This window comes from Propithecus coquereli, unplaced genomic scaffold (genome assembly GCF_000956105.1).
Source record: "Propithecus coquereli isolate 6110/MARCELLA unplaced genomic scaffold, Pcoq_1.0 Scaffold89, whole genome shotgun sequence".
Taxonomy (NCBI): Eukaryota; Metazoa; Chordata; class Mammalia; order Primates; family Indriidae; genus Propithecus; species Propithecus coquereli.
The window spans coordinates 1,050,193-1,066,259 of record NW_012155173.1 but is presented as its reverse complement, the minus strand read 5'-3'; the positions used below and the strand labels follow the sequence as shown (position 1 = coordinate 1,066,259).

Sequence of the window (16,067 nt, the reverse complement as noted above, 5' to 3'; positions counted from 1 at the left end):
AGAAGGCACATAGGTCAGCTTGTGAGCCCAAGGGCAAGGTCTATGACTTGTTGATATTTGAATTCTTGGCCTTAGCATAGGTTCTCACAGTAAATGCTGGTCAATTTGACATTAACATCTGGTGCCTATGAAAAAGGCTCACATTATTAAGTAAGAACTAGTATTAAAGAACACAAAAATTTTTGAACCAATTAGTTGACAGTAATTGTTCTTTTTTTTTTTTTTGAGACTGGATCTTGCTCTGTCGCCCAGGGTGGTGTGCAGTGGTGCAATCATAGTTCACAGCAACCTCAAACTCCTGGGCTTAAGTGATCCTCCTACCTTAACCTCCTGAGTAGCTGGGACTATAGGTGCTCACCACTAGGCCCAGCTAAATTTTCTATTTTTTGTAGAGATGTGGTCTCACTATGTTGCCAGGCTGGTCTGAAATTCCTGGCCTCAAGCAATCCTTCTGCCTTGGCCTCCCAAAGTGCTGGGATTACAAGCATGAGCCACTGCGCCTGGCCTAATTTCTTCTATGTCCTTATTTAGACAATTAACTTCTGAGTCCCATTTTTTCATCTATGAAATGGGAAACTTCCCAAGCTACTTTATAATTTTGTTGTATAGATTGGAAATACTATGTTAGTAGAAGCTGCAATCTTTACTCTTTCAGTAAAATATCTTAAAAATATGTAAATACAAAATCACTTGGGTAAATCTCTAGATAAAAGAAGTGTCTAAAATAGAACCAGGGCACAAAATCAACATGGGACTTTCACACTATACCCAAACCACATCAAGTTTTTCCACGTTACGAGTCCTTTTTCTATAACCATTTCTGCTGTTCAGAGTGATTTTGTTCCCTCCTTCTCTGGATGACCAACTGCAACTCATCCTTGAGATCAGGATCAAATATCACCTCGTCTGTGAAGTCTCTCAGGTTTGCTGTTCACTCCTTTGCCCACCCCATGTTACAGCTTGCATCATATTACATTCTGTTTATTCAATATCTGTTCCTACCCCATCTGACCCCAAGTATTCGTTGAGGCAAAGGCTAGATCTTAGGCATCTATTTCTCACTGTACTTCCCCAATGGACCACATCACCAAAGAGAAGAAAGGCTCATCTCAATAACTTGTCTATTATTGTTAATAAAAGCTTTGCCCTTTCAATGATGCACTAAATAAGGCTAAAAATATTAAGATTCAGTAGAAATAGGGATGCACAGAGTATCTTAATTTTGGACACATGTACTGTATCAAACTATAAGAAAACTCATAACCTTTTCCTTTTACCCCCAGTGCTCATCTTTCAGTGTTCTCTATCTCATCTCATTAAATGGCAAAATCATCCCACTTAGTTCCCCTAACTAAAAATCCTAGGAGATGAGATATGCTTGAAGTCTCATTCTTCATCATTTTTTATTAAATTTATCAGGTTTGCTTCCTCAAAATTCTTCCAATCTATTCTCTTCTTGCCTCCCATCTAATTCCCTGCCTCCACTGGTGATGCTTCTATCATCTCTGACTTAGTAGTCTGCAACAGCCTTCTTTTTTTTCTTTTTTTAATTGACGCATAATAGATGTACACAGTTTCAGGGTATGTGTGATAATTTAACACAGTCATGTAATTTGTAAAGATCAAATCAGTGTACTGGGGATATCCATTACCTTAAATATTTGTCTTTTCTTTATGCTAGAACCATTTGAATTCTTCTCTTCTAGCTATTTTGAAAAGCACAATAGATAACTGTAAACTATATGCAATAGCCTTCTAACTGGTCTTCTCATGCCCACTCCTATCTCCCTAATCTATTCTTTACACTATATAAAGAATAATCTTCACAAATAAAGTCTCAACTTGTCAGTGCTCCTTAAAACCTATCATGACTTCTACTACACTTAGGATTCTAAGTCCAAAATCCAAACCATGGCCCCCCGGGACTGACATCCAGCTTGAACTCGCATCACTTTCAGTCTGTGCACCGCACCCAGTGCTCTCCATGCTCCAGACATTTCGGGCTTCTTCTGCTTCTTCAAAGAAGTCAAATTCCCCACCGCCAACACCACAGGGCCTCTACACATGCTTATCCCTCTGTGTGCAATACTCTTCAATCTCAGTCTTCTCTTAGTTAACTCCTACTCATTTTTCAAAGCTCAATTCAAATGTTACTTATTCTACTAACCCTTCAGGGACCCACTAGACTAGATTAGGTTCCTCTGTTACATGCTCTCATAGCATTACGTCCTCCTTCATCGCACTCATCTCAGCTTATAACTGTTATTACTTGATTAGTCTAATCTACATCTCATCCTTTAAGCTGCATAAACTGCATGAGAGCAAAATCCATGCCTGGTATGTGCCAAAGCAGGCACATTCTTTATAAGACATCTTTGAGTGGTATACCTACTGGAATCAGCTTCTAGAAGAATTCCAAAGCCACATCATTTATAAAATTTTCCAAATGGGCCGGGCTCACAGTGGCTCACGCCTATAGTCCTAGTACTTTGGAAGGCCAAGGCAGGAGGATTGCTTGAGGATAGGAGTTCAAGACCAGCCTGAGCAACATATCGAGACACCATCTCCACAAAAAATTTTAAAATTAGCCAGACATAGTGGCATGTGCCTGTAGTCCCAGCTACTTGGGAGGGTGAGACAGGAGGATTGCTTGAGCCCAGAAGTTTGAGGTTGCAGTGAGCTATGATGACACCACTGCACACTAGCCCAGGTGACAGAACAAGATCCTGTCTCAAAAAAAAGGACAAAACACAAAAAACCTTCCCAAATGGCCTATTCTAATTCTTTCTAGGAGGAAAATACAACCAAAGTGAACCCTTAAGGATATTATCTAAAAAATAATGACTGGATAAGACCCAATCTTTATAACAAATTCATCATTATCAGTAAATACAAGTGGTTTACTTATCAAGTTAAAAGTACCATACTTTCAATATTACAAAGACCTTGATTTTAATGAGACAACTATACGTCTACTACTAAAATGACATAAGGATCAGAACAGAAGGCAGGGAGAGGTGGAATGGAAAGAATGTAAACTTTGGAAATGCAAACACCTACATTCAAATTCTTAGTCTGCTGTTTAGGAGTTGTTTTATCCTGGGCTACTTGCCTTATCTCCCTAAACCTCAGTCTCCTTACCTGGAAAATAACTTCTACTTGAGGAAATACTGTGAGGATTAAAAACAATTAAGTGAAATCATTTACATAAAAGTATCTGGTATATAGTAAGCACTGGATAAATGAGTGCCCAACCACCCCACACGTTTTTTTTCTTTTTTGTACTTCTTTAGCTTTTGACAGTTCCCAAACACTGAGTTTAACAAAGACTAATAATGCCAGGCTTCACCCAATTAAGTAGCCTCTTATCAGCAGTTTTTCTCTCCTGTTATACCTAACCTGTCATTCACATCCCCACTGAATACACTCTGCTCAGATGTCCAAACTCCTCAATCTGTGGAACTTCTTATAATTCCTAATCAAAATATGTTCCCTCAACCAAGTGCAATGTTGCTCATCTGTCATCTCCCTCCAGGAAGCCTCCAGTAACTCAGCAGATTCCAGGAGAAAACCTATGACATTCTGTAGATTCTCTACTTTGCATTTCTGTGTAAATTTCATCTTATCCCGTGTTCTATTTCCAGAGACCCTGTATAACCTTGGAAAATGCTGTTCTTCAAATTTTGGCCCAGAAAAGGGGACCCATCTCTTATAGGCTGTACTATACCTGGAGCTATGTAGCCAGGAGCAGCTGTCGCCCCAACAAAAGCTCCCCTTGTTAGAGTTCCTCTTCCTCTGCCCCGAACAGCCTGGACTGCTGCAGACACAGCTGTATTCACAACACCCTTCGCCTGTTCAAAATAACATATTTTCGTTACTGAAAGAAGTATAAGAACTATCATCCTGTCATCTCTGTAATGCACAACCACTATGAGAAGCTATGAGCCTGTAGGTGAGACAGTGAGTTCTCTGTGACCTTGAACCTTCAATTTATCATCTATAAAATGAAAATGACACGTACCTTACAGAGTTGTTCAAGAGAATATGCTGGGCACATAAAAGCATGCAAATAACTTTTCACTTGGGTGCTATTCAGAGTTCATTTTGTACACACAAATTTCAGTATCAAATTACTACTACTGTAATATCCAAAGTCATTTTGGGCCTGACTAAAGTAATTATAGACGCTTGATACCTAGGTTCCAAGTCCACTAAATTCTCCACCCAGAGGCAGAAAATACCTCAGCAACTACCTAGAATAAGCTGTGAATCTGAGTCAGGTTAGGGGGAAAAAAAGGACTAATACAGGAGAACCAACGATGAGGATGTCAGCTCCTGCTTTAAGTAACTGTGACTTCAGGAAGGTCATGGGATTTCTTTGAACCTGTTTCCTCTGCTGTCTGTGTATGTGTATATATGTACGTATTAACTATTAAATAAATATATACCACCTCAAAAGCCTCTTCCTTGTTCTAAAATGCCATGCAACACTGGTGAAATCACATAATATCTCTCTATGGCAGTCTCCCACTAATTATAAAATGAGAATAATGATACCCACTTTGTTTTCCTTACTTTAGACTAGAAAGAGCAATTGAGAGAACTGAAAAACATTCTGAAAAGTAGAACAGAGAAGTCCAGGAATAAGAGTACACAGGACTGCTGAAACACTGTTTCCAAACTGAAATTTTAAGAAAATCAAAAGGTGTCTAGTTTTAAACTAAATAGCATATTTTTAATATAAAATATGCAAAAACTCAATAGAAACTACTAGAATTCCCCGCTATAAGCAAGTGCAAGAAAAAGGGTGCACAGCCTCAAAGTACACTGTATGATAAAGTCAACACTATCTCAGAAGCTCAAAGAGTCAAAATATACACACATTTATCTCACATTAAAAAATCACCATCCTTTATTCCTCCCAGGATAGCCTCTACCGCTAATGCAACTGGGCAGAAGACAGTTTCAAGGTCAAATGTACCATACACAGAGACAGCCATTTTTGTTTTTGTCTAAAATAAACCAACTCACACATCCAAAATAGACTGTTTCTTGGCTGTCGAGCACATTGAACACATGAGTTTTACAGCTTCTAGTATGGAAAATTTCTAAAATGAGTGAACTTCCTGTAGATATCTTTTTTTTTTTTTTTAACATGTTTTAGTCAAAAGTAGTCAGGAAGCAACAATCTGGCAGCAGCACAGTGATTCCACACAAATCTAGCTCATGTCACTGGAAACAAACTTTACTACCTAATAAATATCTGCACATAGACTTTTTAAACGCTAGAATTAACTGACCAAATACAAAATGTAATGTGGGAAAAAAAAACACAACAAAACATGGTAACAATTATCTTTCTACAAATCTGAACATATTTTGTCCTATATTTCCTAGAAGATTTTAGCAAAAAAAAATCTTATTTTCTATATGTAGTTATTTTTTACGTCATCTCTATAAAAGCTAGTTTTCCCTATTTATCTTTTGAATCCTAGAATTTTAGCAGTAATTACAGTAAATACAAAACAAATTTCTAGATTGATATAATATGTAAAAGTAAAATGCCCATGACCTTTGGAAGGAGAAGAACCTGGTTTTAAAAGGAACCTCTACTATCAATTAGCTATGTTACTACTGGCAAGTACCTCAATTTCTTTGGTCATCATTTCCTTATCTGTAAAATGAGATCAATTCTACCCTCCTACAAAGGACTTAGCATATGTAAAAGAATCTAAAGAAAATGTTTAACATAGAGTCTTAATCTAAGCTTCATTCTATTAGTCTAAGCATTTTTAATTTATGTTTCTATCACATAATGTATTCAGACATTATTACACCAGTACTCTCCATGTGTCAAAGGATATCATATTTACTGATGTAACTCTTTTTCCCACACAATCATAGATATGGTATACATCTAGAAAATATTTTTGCATGCATAAATGAATGGATGGAATAATTTCATATCCATGAGCATGTAATTTAGAGGCTATTTTTTTCTAAATAACTTGCTAAGATCCTGGGCCTTTAGAAGTACTGACATTCCCAAGGCCAGTAATAAACACAAGCAACAAAGTGTCAAGTTTTGTGCCATCCACAAAGGAAAACCCAAAATAAAGCAAAATGACAAAACTGGAGAGAGCACCTGTAAACTATGATGAATATAAGCCCCAAGTACTCTTGGCAGCTTCCTAAACAACTGCTTGCACCTTATTAAGGTCCAAATCACTTCAACACTATACCTCATCAAGCATCACCTCAACCCTCCAAATAAGGCTAATACCCTCTTTTTCTTTTTTTTTTTTTAAATATATGGTCTTGCACTGTTGCCCAGGCTGCAGTCCAGCAGCCCAAACATGGCTCACTGCAGCCTCAAACTCCTGGGCTCAAGAGATCCTCCTGCCTCCTCAGCCTCCCAAGTAGCTGGGACTACAGGCACACGCCACCATGCCCAGCTGATTTTATTTTTTTTTGTAGAGATGGTGTCTTAATATGTTGCCCAGGCTGGTCTCAAACTCCTGAGCTCAAGTGATCCTTCCACCTCAGTCTCCCAAAGTGCTGAGATTACAGGCATGAGCCACCACACCTGGCCAGATTCTTTTTTACATATATAATTTGCTTAGAAAGACCACAGAACAGGGAACCACTAATACATTTATTATATATTATTCATGAACTGACCCAAAGAAAAGACTGCCAAACGTAGGAACAAGAAACAACTTCAGAAAAAACTAAAGTGGCACGTGGACAAGAAAGCAAATTTAATTCCTATAACATTTTTCAAATGTTCTGTAAGGTTTAATGCTTAACTCATACCTGAGGGATAATCTTCTTTTTCTTATTATTTGCTGCATTGGGTCCAGAAAACAGCTTCTCCAGGGCAGCTAAAGCTGCACTTGCCTTTGCCACTTTCTTATTTGGACCTGCGCCTCTGAATTTCTGACCATCTACTTCTACCTAAAATCAAGAACAATACTTTGTAATTATCCCATGCAATTCCTCTATGTAGTTTTAATTTAAATGTATCCTAACATAGAAAACATGAAAAAAATCTAACAGTGCCACAGAACTGACTCAGTCTAAAACTTTTTTACATATAAACTCAGGATATCCTATGTCTTTGTGAGGAAAAAGAAGGCTGGCTCGTATCAAGGCACACACCTCCATTACAAAGCGCTTGTCATGGCTTCCCCCAGTCTCCGAGATGAGTTCATACTTGAGACCTCTTCTTTTTTCATTGAGCTCCATTACAGGATTTTTGCCACTTGCTGTGAGGATAGGGCCCTGAGTTCTTACCTATAAGAGAAAGGGAAACTGGAGGTTCAATCAAGTAGCATTTTAGAATATTAAATATCTTATTAATATAATTATGCTAAAAGAAGGGCTCAAAAATTCTACTTTAAAGCATTTAGGGGCGAGGATGAGTCACCTCTGTATACAAATGGCACAATATTATTAAAGGTGTGAAAACTCTACAAGCAGTAAATACTGCAGTCATGCGGCCAGACTGCCTTCAAAACAGGGCTGTCCGAACAGACTAGTATTCAAGACTGTAGCCTCACCACTACAGGGACTCAAGGGTCTGATCTGTGGTGTTCATGATCTAAGAATAATACTCTAAATTACTAACAAAGAGAACAGAACAACTGGGATTCACATGATGCCTAAGGGTTCACCACTTGTCATCTTTAGGGTTAGGAAGAAAGAAGCCTCAATTTGGGATATGAGGGAAATGTTCCTATACATCTCTCAGTCTCTCTAAACAGATTTAAGGGCACCTAAGGTAAAAACAGTAAGCTACAGGTTATGGATTCTGAAACCTAAAAATAACAGTAAAGACAGTCATTCCCTCCCCTCAAGGAGCCAGACTGTAGTGGGAGGGACAGACATAATCACTGCAAAACAATGTATGCTAGGGAACTAATGTATGCTATGGAAACATAGTAGAAGGGATCACTTTCTAGGGCAACCAAGATAGTTTTCCTGGAAGAGACATGTGAATCTGACCTTAACATGGAAGTACCAGACCATCATCAGGTAATTCAAAGACGGACGTTTTGAACAAAAGAAACAATAATAGCAATGCAAAGGCCCAAGAAAGGGAAAGAATGTTTGAGAATGGCAAGAAAAGAAAGTGCGGAGAGGAGGCTGGTGTATTAGAATCTGATCAGAAAAACCACTGATGTGGCCCAATCACATAGGACTTCATATGCCAAGCAAATAAGCTTTAGACTTTCTCATGGATAACGGGGAGCCACTAAAAGAGATAAACCTGGAAAAATGACATGGTTAGATTTGTGTTGTAGAAAAATCACTCTAACAGTGGTGGAAAGAACTGACCTCAGGAAGCTGTAAGACTAGAAATAGGAAAGAGAAATAATTCATGCAAGAATGTGAAGGTACAAATGAAGAGAGAGGCTAGCACCACAAACAAACCCTCCCCCGAAAAAAATACTACAATTATAGTTTTGAGAAAGGAAAAACCAAAGATTGAGCACTTCTTGAGGTCAAAGATCATGTTTATAATTCCACCACAGTAGTTACTCAAGAAATGCTGAATAAACAGAAAGAATGCCCAAAACTATCATTATTATGTATACAAACTTAATGGACATAAACATTTTTTTTTTTTGAGACAGAGTCTCACTCCGTTGCCCTGAGTAGAGTGCCATGTTATCATCCTAGCTCACAGCAACCTCAAACTCCTGGGCTCAAGCAATCCTCCTGCCTCAGCCTCCCAAGTAGCTGGGCCTGCAGGCGTACACCACAACACCCAGCTAATTTTTCTATTTTTAGTAGAGATGGGGTCTTGCTCTTACTCAGGCTGGTCTCGAACTCCTGACCTCAAGCAATCCTCCCACCTCTGCCTCCCAGAGTGCTAGGATTACAGGAGTGAGCCATTGTGCTCGGCCCAAGATTCTCTTGATAAAATACCCTAAAGCTGGTGTGATGTGGTTGATACTGCAGAAGTCAAACAATGGACAATTTTTAAAGGAAAGCTTAATAAACATTCCTGGGTATTTTGCAATAAACATCCCTTCTTGATACGTTTTTATAATCTACATTGCTAAAATTTCATGGCAAATCTCCAGTGAACATATTTAAGAGATAGTAAGTAATTTTAAACTAGGTCTACAGCAATCACTCTTTTTTCCAAACCTGAAATCACTTTTATAAAAGTGAATTAACACATAAAAATATCAGAATTTTAATGTTACTACTATTTTAAATGAAGAATAAGGGTTTTCTTCTCCCCCCTCGTTACTACAATATACAGAAACAAAATATAGATATAGTAACTATTAAAACCTTCACATGCTCAATGTGGCTGATATTAGTGCAGCCCACAATGCTCTCTCCATTCTTAATTCTTTTTGTCCTTAATGGTCTGGACCTAATAATTAATTAGCCCTTTCTTCTTATGGTATATGTATTAACATTTGCCAGCAAAACAGTATCTTGCCTTGTGACTACCCTCTGTAATTGACCAGTCCTCTAAACAGCCAGGTGCCACGCCTTCTATCCTCCACAGCAGCAGTCTCCAACCCCCGGGGCCACACCGGTACTGGTCCGTGGTCTATCAGGAACCCGGCACCACAACAGGAGGTGAGTGGTGGGCCAGCAAGCAACCGTTATCTGTATTTACAGCCGCTCCCCCACTGCTCGCATCATGGCATAAACTCCACCTCCTGTCACATCAGCAGTGGCATTAGATTCTTACAGTGGGTGTGGACCCTACTGTAAACTGCTCATGTAAGGGATCTAGGTTGTGCGCTCCTTATGAGAATCTAATGCCTGGTGATCTGAGGTGGAGCTGAGGTGGTGATGCTAGTGCTGGTGAGTGTCTGCAAATACAGATTATCATTAGCAGAGAGGTCTGACTGAACAATAAATGTAATGTGCTTGAATCATCCTGAAACCATCCCCCTCCCCCAGTCCGTGGAAAAACTGTCTTCCACGAAACCGGTCCCTGGTGTCAAAAAAGTTGGGGAATGCTACTCCACAACATCACATGAAGAGTCAAGTGTGGCTTTCTCGGGCTTCAATCCCCATCACTTCTCTTCATACTAACCCACTTGGCATTTCTCAAAGATTTACTTTCACAACTCCATGTCATTATACCTCTTCTTTGTCCAGCCCAGAATGCCTGCTTTCTACCTCTTTCCCACACGGCAAAACTCATCATCTAAAACCTTGCTAACCTTTACTCCCTTGGATTTTATATGGCTGTGAGCGTGTATATAAGTCTCACAACCACTTCTTCGAGATTTCACATTATCATATTTATTTTGCAATTGCAGTGCTTATCACATTTCATTATCATTCATTACACACATGTGTTTTTACCCTTCTAACCTGGTAGCAACTTCAGGCTCCAGACACAATTTCTGCAGTACCTGGCACTAAGCAGGCATTAAAAGGGGTCTATGGACTGAAAAAACTAGTCTATTAGTCCTTAATAAACACTTATTCTTACACATGACAAACTAAGACCTTTTTCTATTTTCTGTTTTGGGACAGGGTCTCACTCTACTGCCCAGGCTGGAGTGCAATGGCATTGTCATAGCTCATTATAACCTCAAACTCCTGGGCTCAACAAATCCTCTTGCCTCAGCCTCTGGAGTAGCTGGGACTACAGGTGCATGCTATCACGCCTGGCTAATTTTTTTATTTTTTGTAGAGATGGTGTCTCACTATATTGCTCAGGCTGGTCTTGAATTCCTGGCCTCAGCCTCCCAAGGTACTAGGATTCTAAGCATGAGCCACCACACCCAGCCGACAAAGTAAAACCCTTTATTAATGTAAGCTTTTCTGTTACTTTAAAGCCAAATCTCTTTACACAAAATGCAGTAAACAAGGGTTCCGTTAATTCCCCAATGTGCTGTATATACTCAGTACTTGGATTTTGTTCTATTCTGTTATCTGTGGTGATAAGCTCACAGTCTGAGGTACACACTGGGTCAGGCTATGCCTTCCTTCAGGGCTGGACCAACTAAATGATGATCCAATGCTCCCTACAGCTTAGCACAAACTTCAAATAATCCCAAATTTCCTCCATTAGATCTTTTAGGTTTTTGCCCTTCGGTTATTGTTGATACTCTTGATACATTATAGTTGTGAAATCATGGAAGCAGCTTCCATGGCCAGTAATAGAGAAATGCTGTAATAGTTAAATTAGGATATATTCATGTGTTGGGTAGTATACAGTTATGTTTACAGGTGTTTTTAGAATCAAGTGAAAAAAATCAACATGTAAAACTGCATGAAAATATGACTATCTCCATAAAAATATTCATTAAAAAAAGCCAGATAAAAATAAACCAAAACACTAACAATATCTGCCTCTGGAATCTACAGGTTTGTATATGCTTTTGATTTTCTTATTTATACTCTTCCACATCTCTCACATTTCCTACAATGCATATATATGACTGTTGTCTAAGAAAAAAACATATAAGTATACCTCTAAGGTACTGGAGGTTTCAGTTGTAGAATTTCCAGTATTATTGCTTGAGTTTGAAGACACTGTTTCATTTTTGCTTTCATTATCTGATTTCTCATCGGAACTCATACATTCAATATCTGCATCAAAGCCTGTTGGGTATCCCATTGCTTGCAATACCTGTACAAATTACATTAAGATGCAATTTTATTCAGACATTAGAGACCAGAGATTAGATGAAATATTAAGCATAAAAATTTCAAATTCCTAACATTTGGATCCATAAAACACCTTGCAAGGAGAGTAAGATGGTGTTAAATCTGTAAGTCCTTGGTTAAATAAGGTATACCTACCAGGGTAGCATTATGGAAAAATGGGGAAAACCTCCTCAGAGTAATTAGGTTTAAATAAGGGATAAAAGAAATACAAATCTGAGGCTACTCCTAGCTCATTTAATTTGGAGGTGGGAGGGAGAGAAAATAAACAACACAGCCAGGTTCAACCAACTGGATGAGGGGAAAAGTCAAAAAGCACACTGTAAAAAGTAAACTAGATTAGAAAGAAAAAAACCTGAGGATCTAATCCTATATTTCTCCTCTGGCCCTCAATTTTTCAATCTATAAAACAGGAAGACTGGATTAGTTGACCTCTAAATTCTATAACTCAATCCATTAGGAGAAATTGGCCCAGAAAAGGAATCAAGAAATATTTTTACCTTTAAACCAATTTGCCTATCAATTACAAACATCTAAAGCTGTCTACTTACTGAGCTTTCAATGTAACCACAATAAAGACTTAAATGATTCAGTCTCTCAGTTTATTCCCTATACTAAGTGAGCTAGGAACAATTTTAGTCTTGTATTTCCATCCTTTCCTCTCGAGGCCTGATAATTTTAGGGCTACCTCCAATGTTCAAACTTCTTATATTTCCATTTGATGCCAAGGATTTCTCATACTTTTTTGAAATAAAGCTTTCAGAACATGTATGTGTATGTGCACAAGCATGCTCACATGCATATGCATATATATATGCCTTTTATTACCTCCTTCCAGGTTATACTGTTTTTTTAGATGTTTACAAAAGAATATGTTTGCTAGCCTTTTTATAAGCCTCTTTCAAAGTAGGTTGATCTTGCTTTTTCAGTTACTAAAGGTTAATATCAGAGGATGTCCCTACATCCTTTAGGTTCCTAAACATTCCCGCATTTGTTTCAGCTTTTAGCTGTTTTAAGTTGCTAGAGTGTAAAAGCAAAATCATATTTCCCTAGAATACCAATTGTACTTAGTAAGTGTCTCAAAAAACTGTTACAGTGGCCATATGAATAAGAATGGATAGACAATGTATAGCCTGTATAGCCTGTATAGACAATGACATCTTGTATAAGGGACTTTGCCAATATAAATAAAAGTGTTACTCTAAACAAAAAAAATGGGCTTACATAGAACTCTGTACCAAGAGAACTTGAAATTAATTCACTGAATTCATATGGAGAAATTGGCATTTATCATAAATAAATTTCTTCTATTTACTTGGGAGTAAAGCCAAGAACCCTTTCTTAACATCTTAAATTCGAAAAGTACTCAGGTAGTACATTACACTAAGGACATTAATATCATTTGGTTATATCCTCATCAATATTTTATAAAGAAAACACCTCTCCGCTGTCTGAGTTCTGCAAACATGCTCTCCCTGAGAAATCTCCTCTCAGAGAATAGCCATCAGTCTAGAATTAACACTAGCTTATGTAGGCTGCAAGTCAAAAGCCAAGCATCGCAAATATATTTGTTTATTCCAATAAAAACTAAACATATTGAGCTTTTCCCAACTTAATATAGACAATTAAAATAGTCTAATATAAATTAATGCCATTTCTATTCTTTTCTCACATACCAGATTCATTTATTTACTTATTACAGCAATGTATTTCAATACATTTACAAATAGTTTATATAACTGATGGATTATATCTCAAAGGATACAGTGTCCATTTGCAATACAGTATAATTGTGACTAAATTGAAATTTTTTGTTTTTCTATGAACACAAATTCTAAGAGCATATACTAGCATATGCTACAGAACAAAAGTCAAAAAAGTAAAGAGTTCTCAGACCTCTGGAACCAAAAAAGACTCTCTTCTTAACCAAACTCTAGACTGGATACCCTGAGCCACTTTTTCAACTAGGCCCCATCCTTGGGCTTTGTCCTTAAGAACTCAGTTGTAGAAAGAATCCTGCTAAATTTCTTTAGCCAGAATCTTCCACCCTCAATATTTAATCATCCTTGATATCTGATCAAATTTCCTCATTCCCTGTATCTCCCAGGTGATGTCTGATTACCCTGGCCTGCCTTCAGCGAGAATCCCTAGGTCCACTTATGCTAGAAATCCTTCACCCCTGAAGTCACCTCTTAGTAATTTTCCATCCACTGACCCTCCCTGTTCCTTGGCTATAAATCTCCATTTGTCCACTTTGAATTCAGAATTGAGCCCAGTTCTACACTGAGGTCTCTTTTACCCTATTGCAATAGTTCCTGAGTAAAATCTGTTTTACTACTTCAACAATTATCCAGCTTTAATTTTCTTTGACAGAACCAAAGTTTATTTGGAATCAATTACTAAAGCCCAAAAATCAGTATGCCAAAGAAAAGTGAGTTTCAAGTGCCTGGCAAACAAATTTAAACCTAAAGAACACATCAAATGAGCTGAAAAATCACAAGATAATTGATGGAAACAAGATGGCTGGGAAATCAGCTGTGTGTAACCATGTACCCTTCTTCCTGGAAGAGGGCTGAGATTAAGACAGATTGAGATTGAGCAAGAGGATACCCCCAAAGACTAGGGGCCAAGAGTGAAAAGAAAACACAAGGCATGCCACACCATGGCTCTCCACTCAAAAGAAAGTAACATTCATGGCTTCTATATGATAGAGATCTGATTTCATCAGATTTCTTGGGAATCTGATGGCTCCAAGAACCTCTCCAAAGAGGCTTCATTTCTTATCCCTGTCTAGCTGATCTTTTCCCACAGTGACTAAAGTTCTTTTCATGGAATATGGCTAATTATGTCCCTAAAGGTGTCCTTTGTGAGTGGCTGCCAGGATAAAGAAGTAGAAAAGGAAAGGGAAGACTGGCCACTAATTTCCATTACTTTATGGTGCTTGCTGCTGGGCAGCCAGGCCAGGATCACACAGAAGGAACTAATTTCTTCTTGTTTTGTTTTGATTTGATTCTCTGGTGTGATTTGTCTTAACAGGTACAAACTTCCTACCAACTTATTGAGTAAGGACTGCAAGGATTTTTATCTAGTGGGACCTACTTTCATAAACACGTTAGATGTAAAATTTTCTCTCAAACTCACTTATAAACAGAACCTACAACATGTATAATCTTCATGGATGGCAATTTGGCAATACATGTCTGGCATATAATAAGAATATCAGTACATTTGTTAATGATTTAATGCATCATTCAAATGTGCTTACCTTTTGACCTAATAATTCCATCTCTAGAATGTATCTTCAGGGATAATCAGACAAGTTAAAAAATATGCAAAGCAATAAAATGGAGGCATCTAAAACTATTAGTTACATTATGATAGCTTGATAATGAAATATTAGGCCATCACTAAAAATGAGAGCAGTCTTTGTGTTAACTATAAAAAATTCATAATATATATTTTTAGATCAAGAAAGCATGATCCTATTTTAAGCATATATACTTTTATACACATTATATAAGCCAGCCCACCATTCCTTACCCAAACCCTTGGCAGCAGGTTGTTTTGAGAATTCATAATTTTTCATTTTTGAAAGCAAATATAATACATATATCATATATTTTCCAAATCCCCAGTGGGTTCTCAGGTGCTACCCCATGTTTGTGCAAAGAAACATATAAAATATTCACACTAAATGGAATAACAGAGACTAAACATAGGCCATTAATTCAGGTCAGGTTTTGCCACCCAGTGAATCTGCATCAAACTTAGGGAAATTTTTTTTTCATTTTTTAGTACTTTTTGGAGTTTGGAATTGCAAGCTAAAAAAAAAAAATAAAGTCTTGAAATATACATACCAAAATGTTTATGGTTATTATTTCCAGTAGTTAGAATCAGGGATTTCTTCCCCTTCATTTTCTGAACTGTTTATAACAAACACACATTACAACATTTATAATAAGAAAAAGAAGTCAAGGCCGGGCATGGTGGCTTAGGCATGTAATCCAGCACTTTGGGAGGCTGAGGTGGCAGGATTGCCTGAGGCCGTAAGTTTGGGCAACATAGCAAGATCCTATCTCTACAAAAAATTTAAAAATTAGCCAGACATGGTGGCATGCATCTATAGTCCTCGCTACTTGGGAGGCTGAGGCAGGAGGATTACCTGAGCCCAGCAGTTTGAGGCCGTAGTGAACTATGATTTTGCCACTGTACTCTAGCCTGGGTGACAGAGTGAGAAAGGGAGAAAGGGAGAAAGGGAGGGAAAGAAAGAAAAGAAAGAAAGGCAAGCAGAGGGGAAGGAATGGGAAGGAAGGGAAGGAGGGAAGGGGAGGGGAGGGGAAGGAGGCAGGCCACAAGTTAACTTTTAGAAAATTAGACATATAATAAAAATTCTGTAAAGACCTGAAGTA

General features: G+C 37.9%; 1 protein-coding gene across 2 annotated transcripts in view; it reads right to left on the bottom strand.

The window, feature by feature from the left end:
- The window catches only part of STRBP (spermatid perinuclear RNA binding protein), a 125,845-nt gene that overhangs the window by 7,156 nt on the left and 102,622 nt on the right, over positions 1-16,067 (bottom strand). For both annotated transcript variants that reach the window (XM_012664425.1, XM_012664424.1), the window contains exons 13-16: positions 11,465-11,623; positions 7,162-7,296; positions 6,817-6,957; positions 3,728-3,851 (exon numbers count right to left, since the gene is read on the bottom strand). In XM_012664425.1, the coding sequence (XP_012519879.1) occupies positions 3,728-3,851; positions 6,817-6,957; positions 7,162-7,296; positions 11,465-11,623 (559 nt within the window). The remainder of the gene's footprint in view (positions 1-3,727; positions 3,852-6,816; positions 6,958-7,161; positions 7,297-11,464; positions 11,624-16,067) is intronic.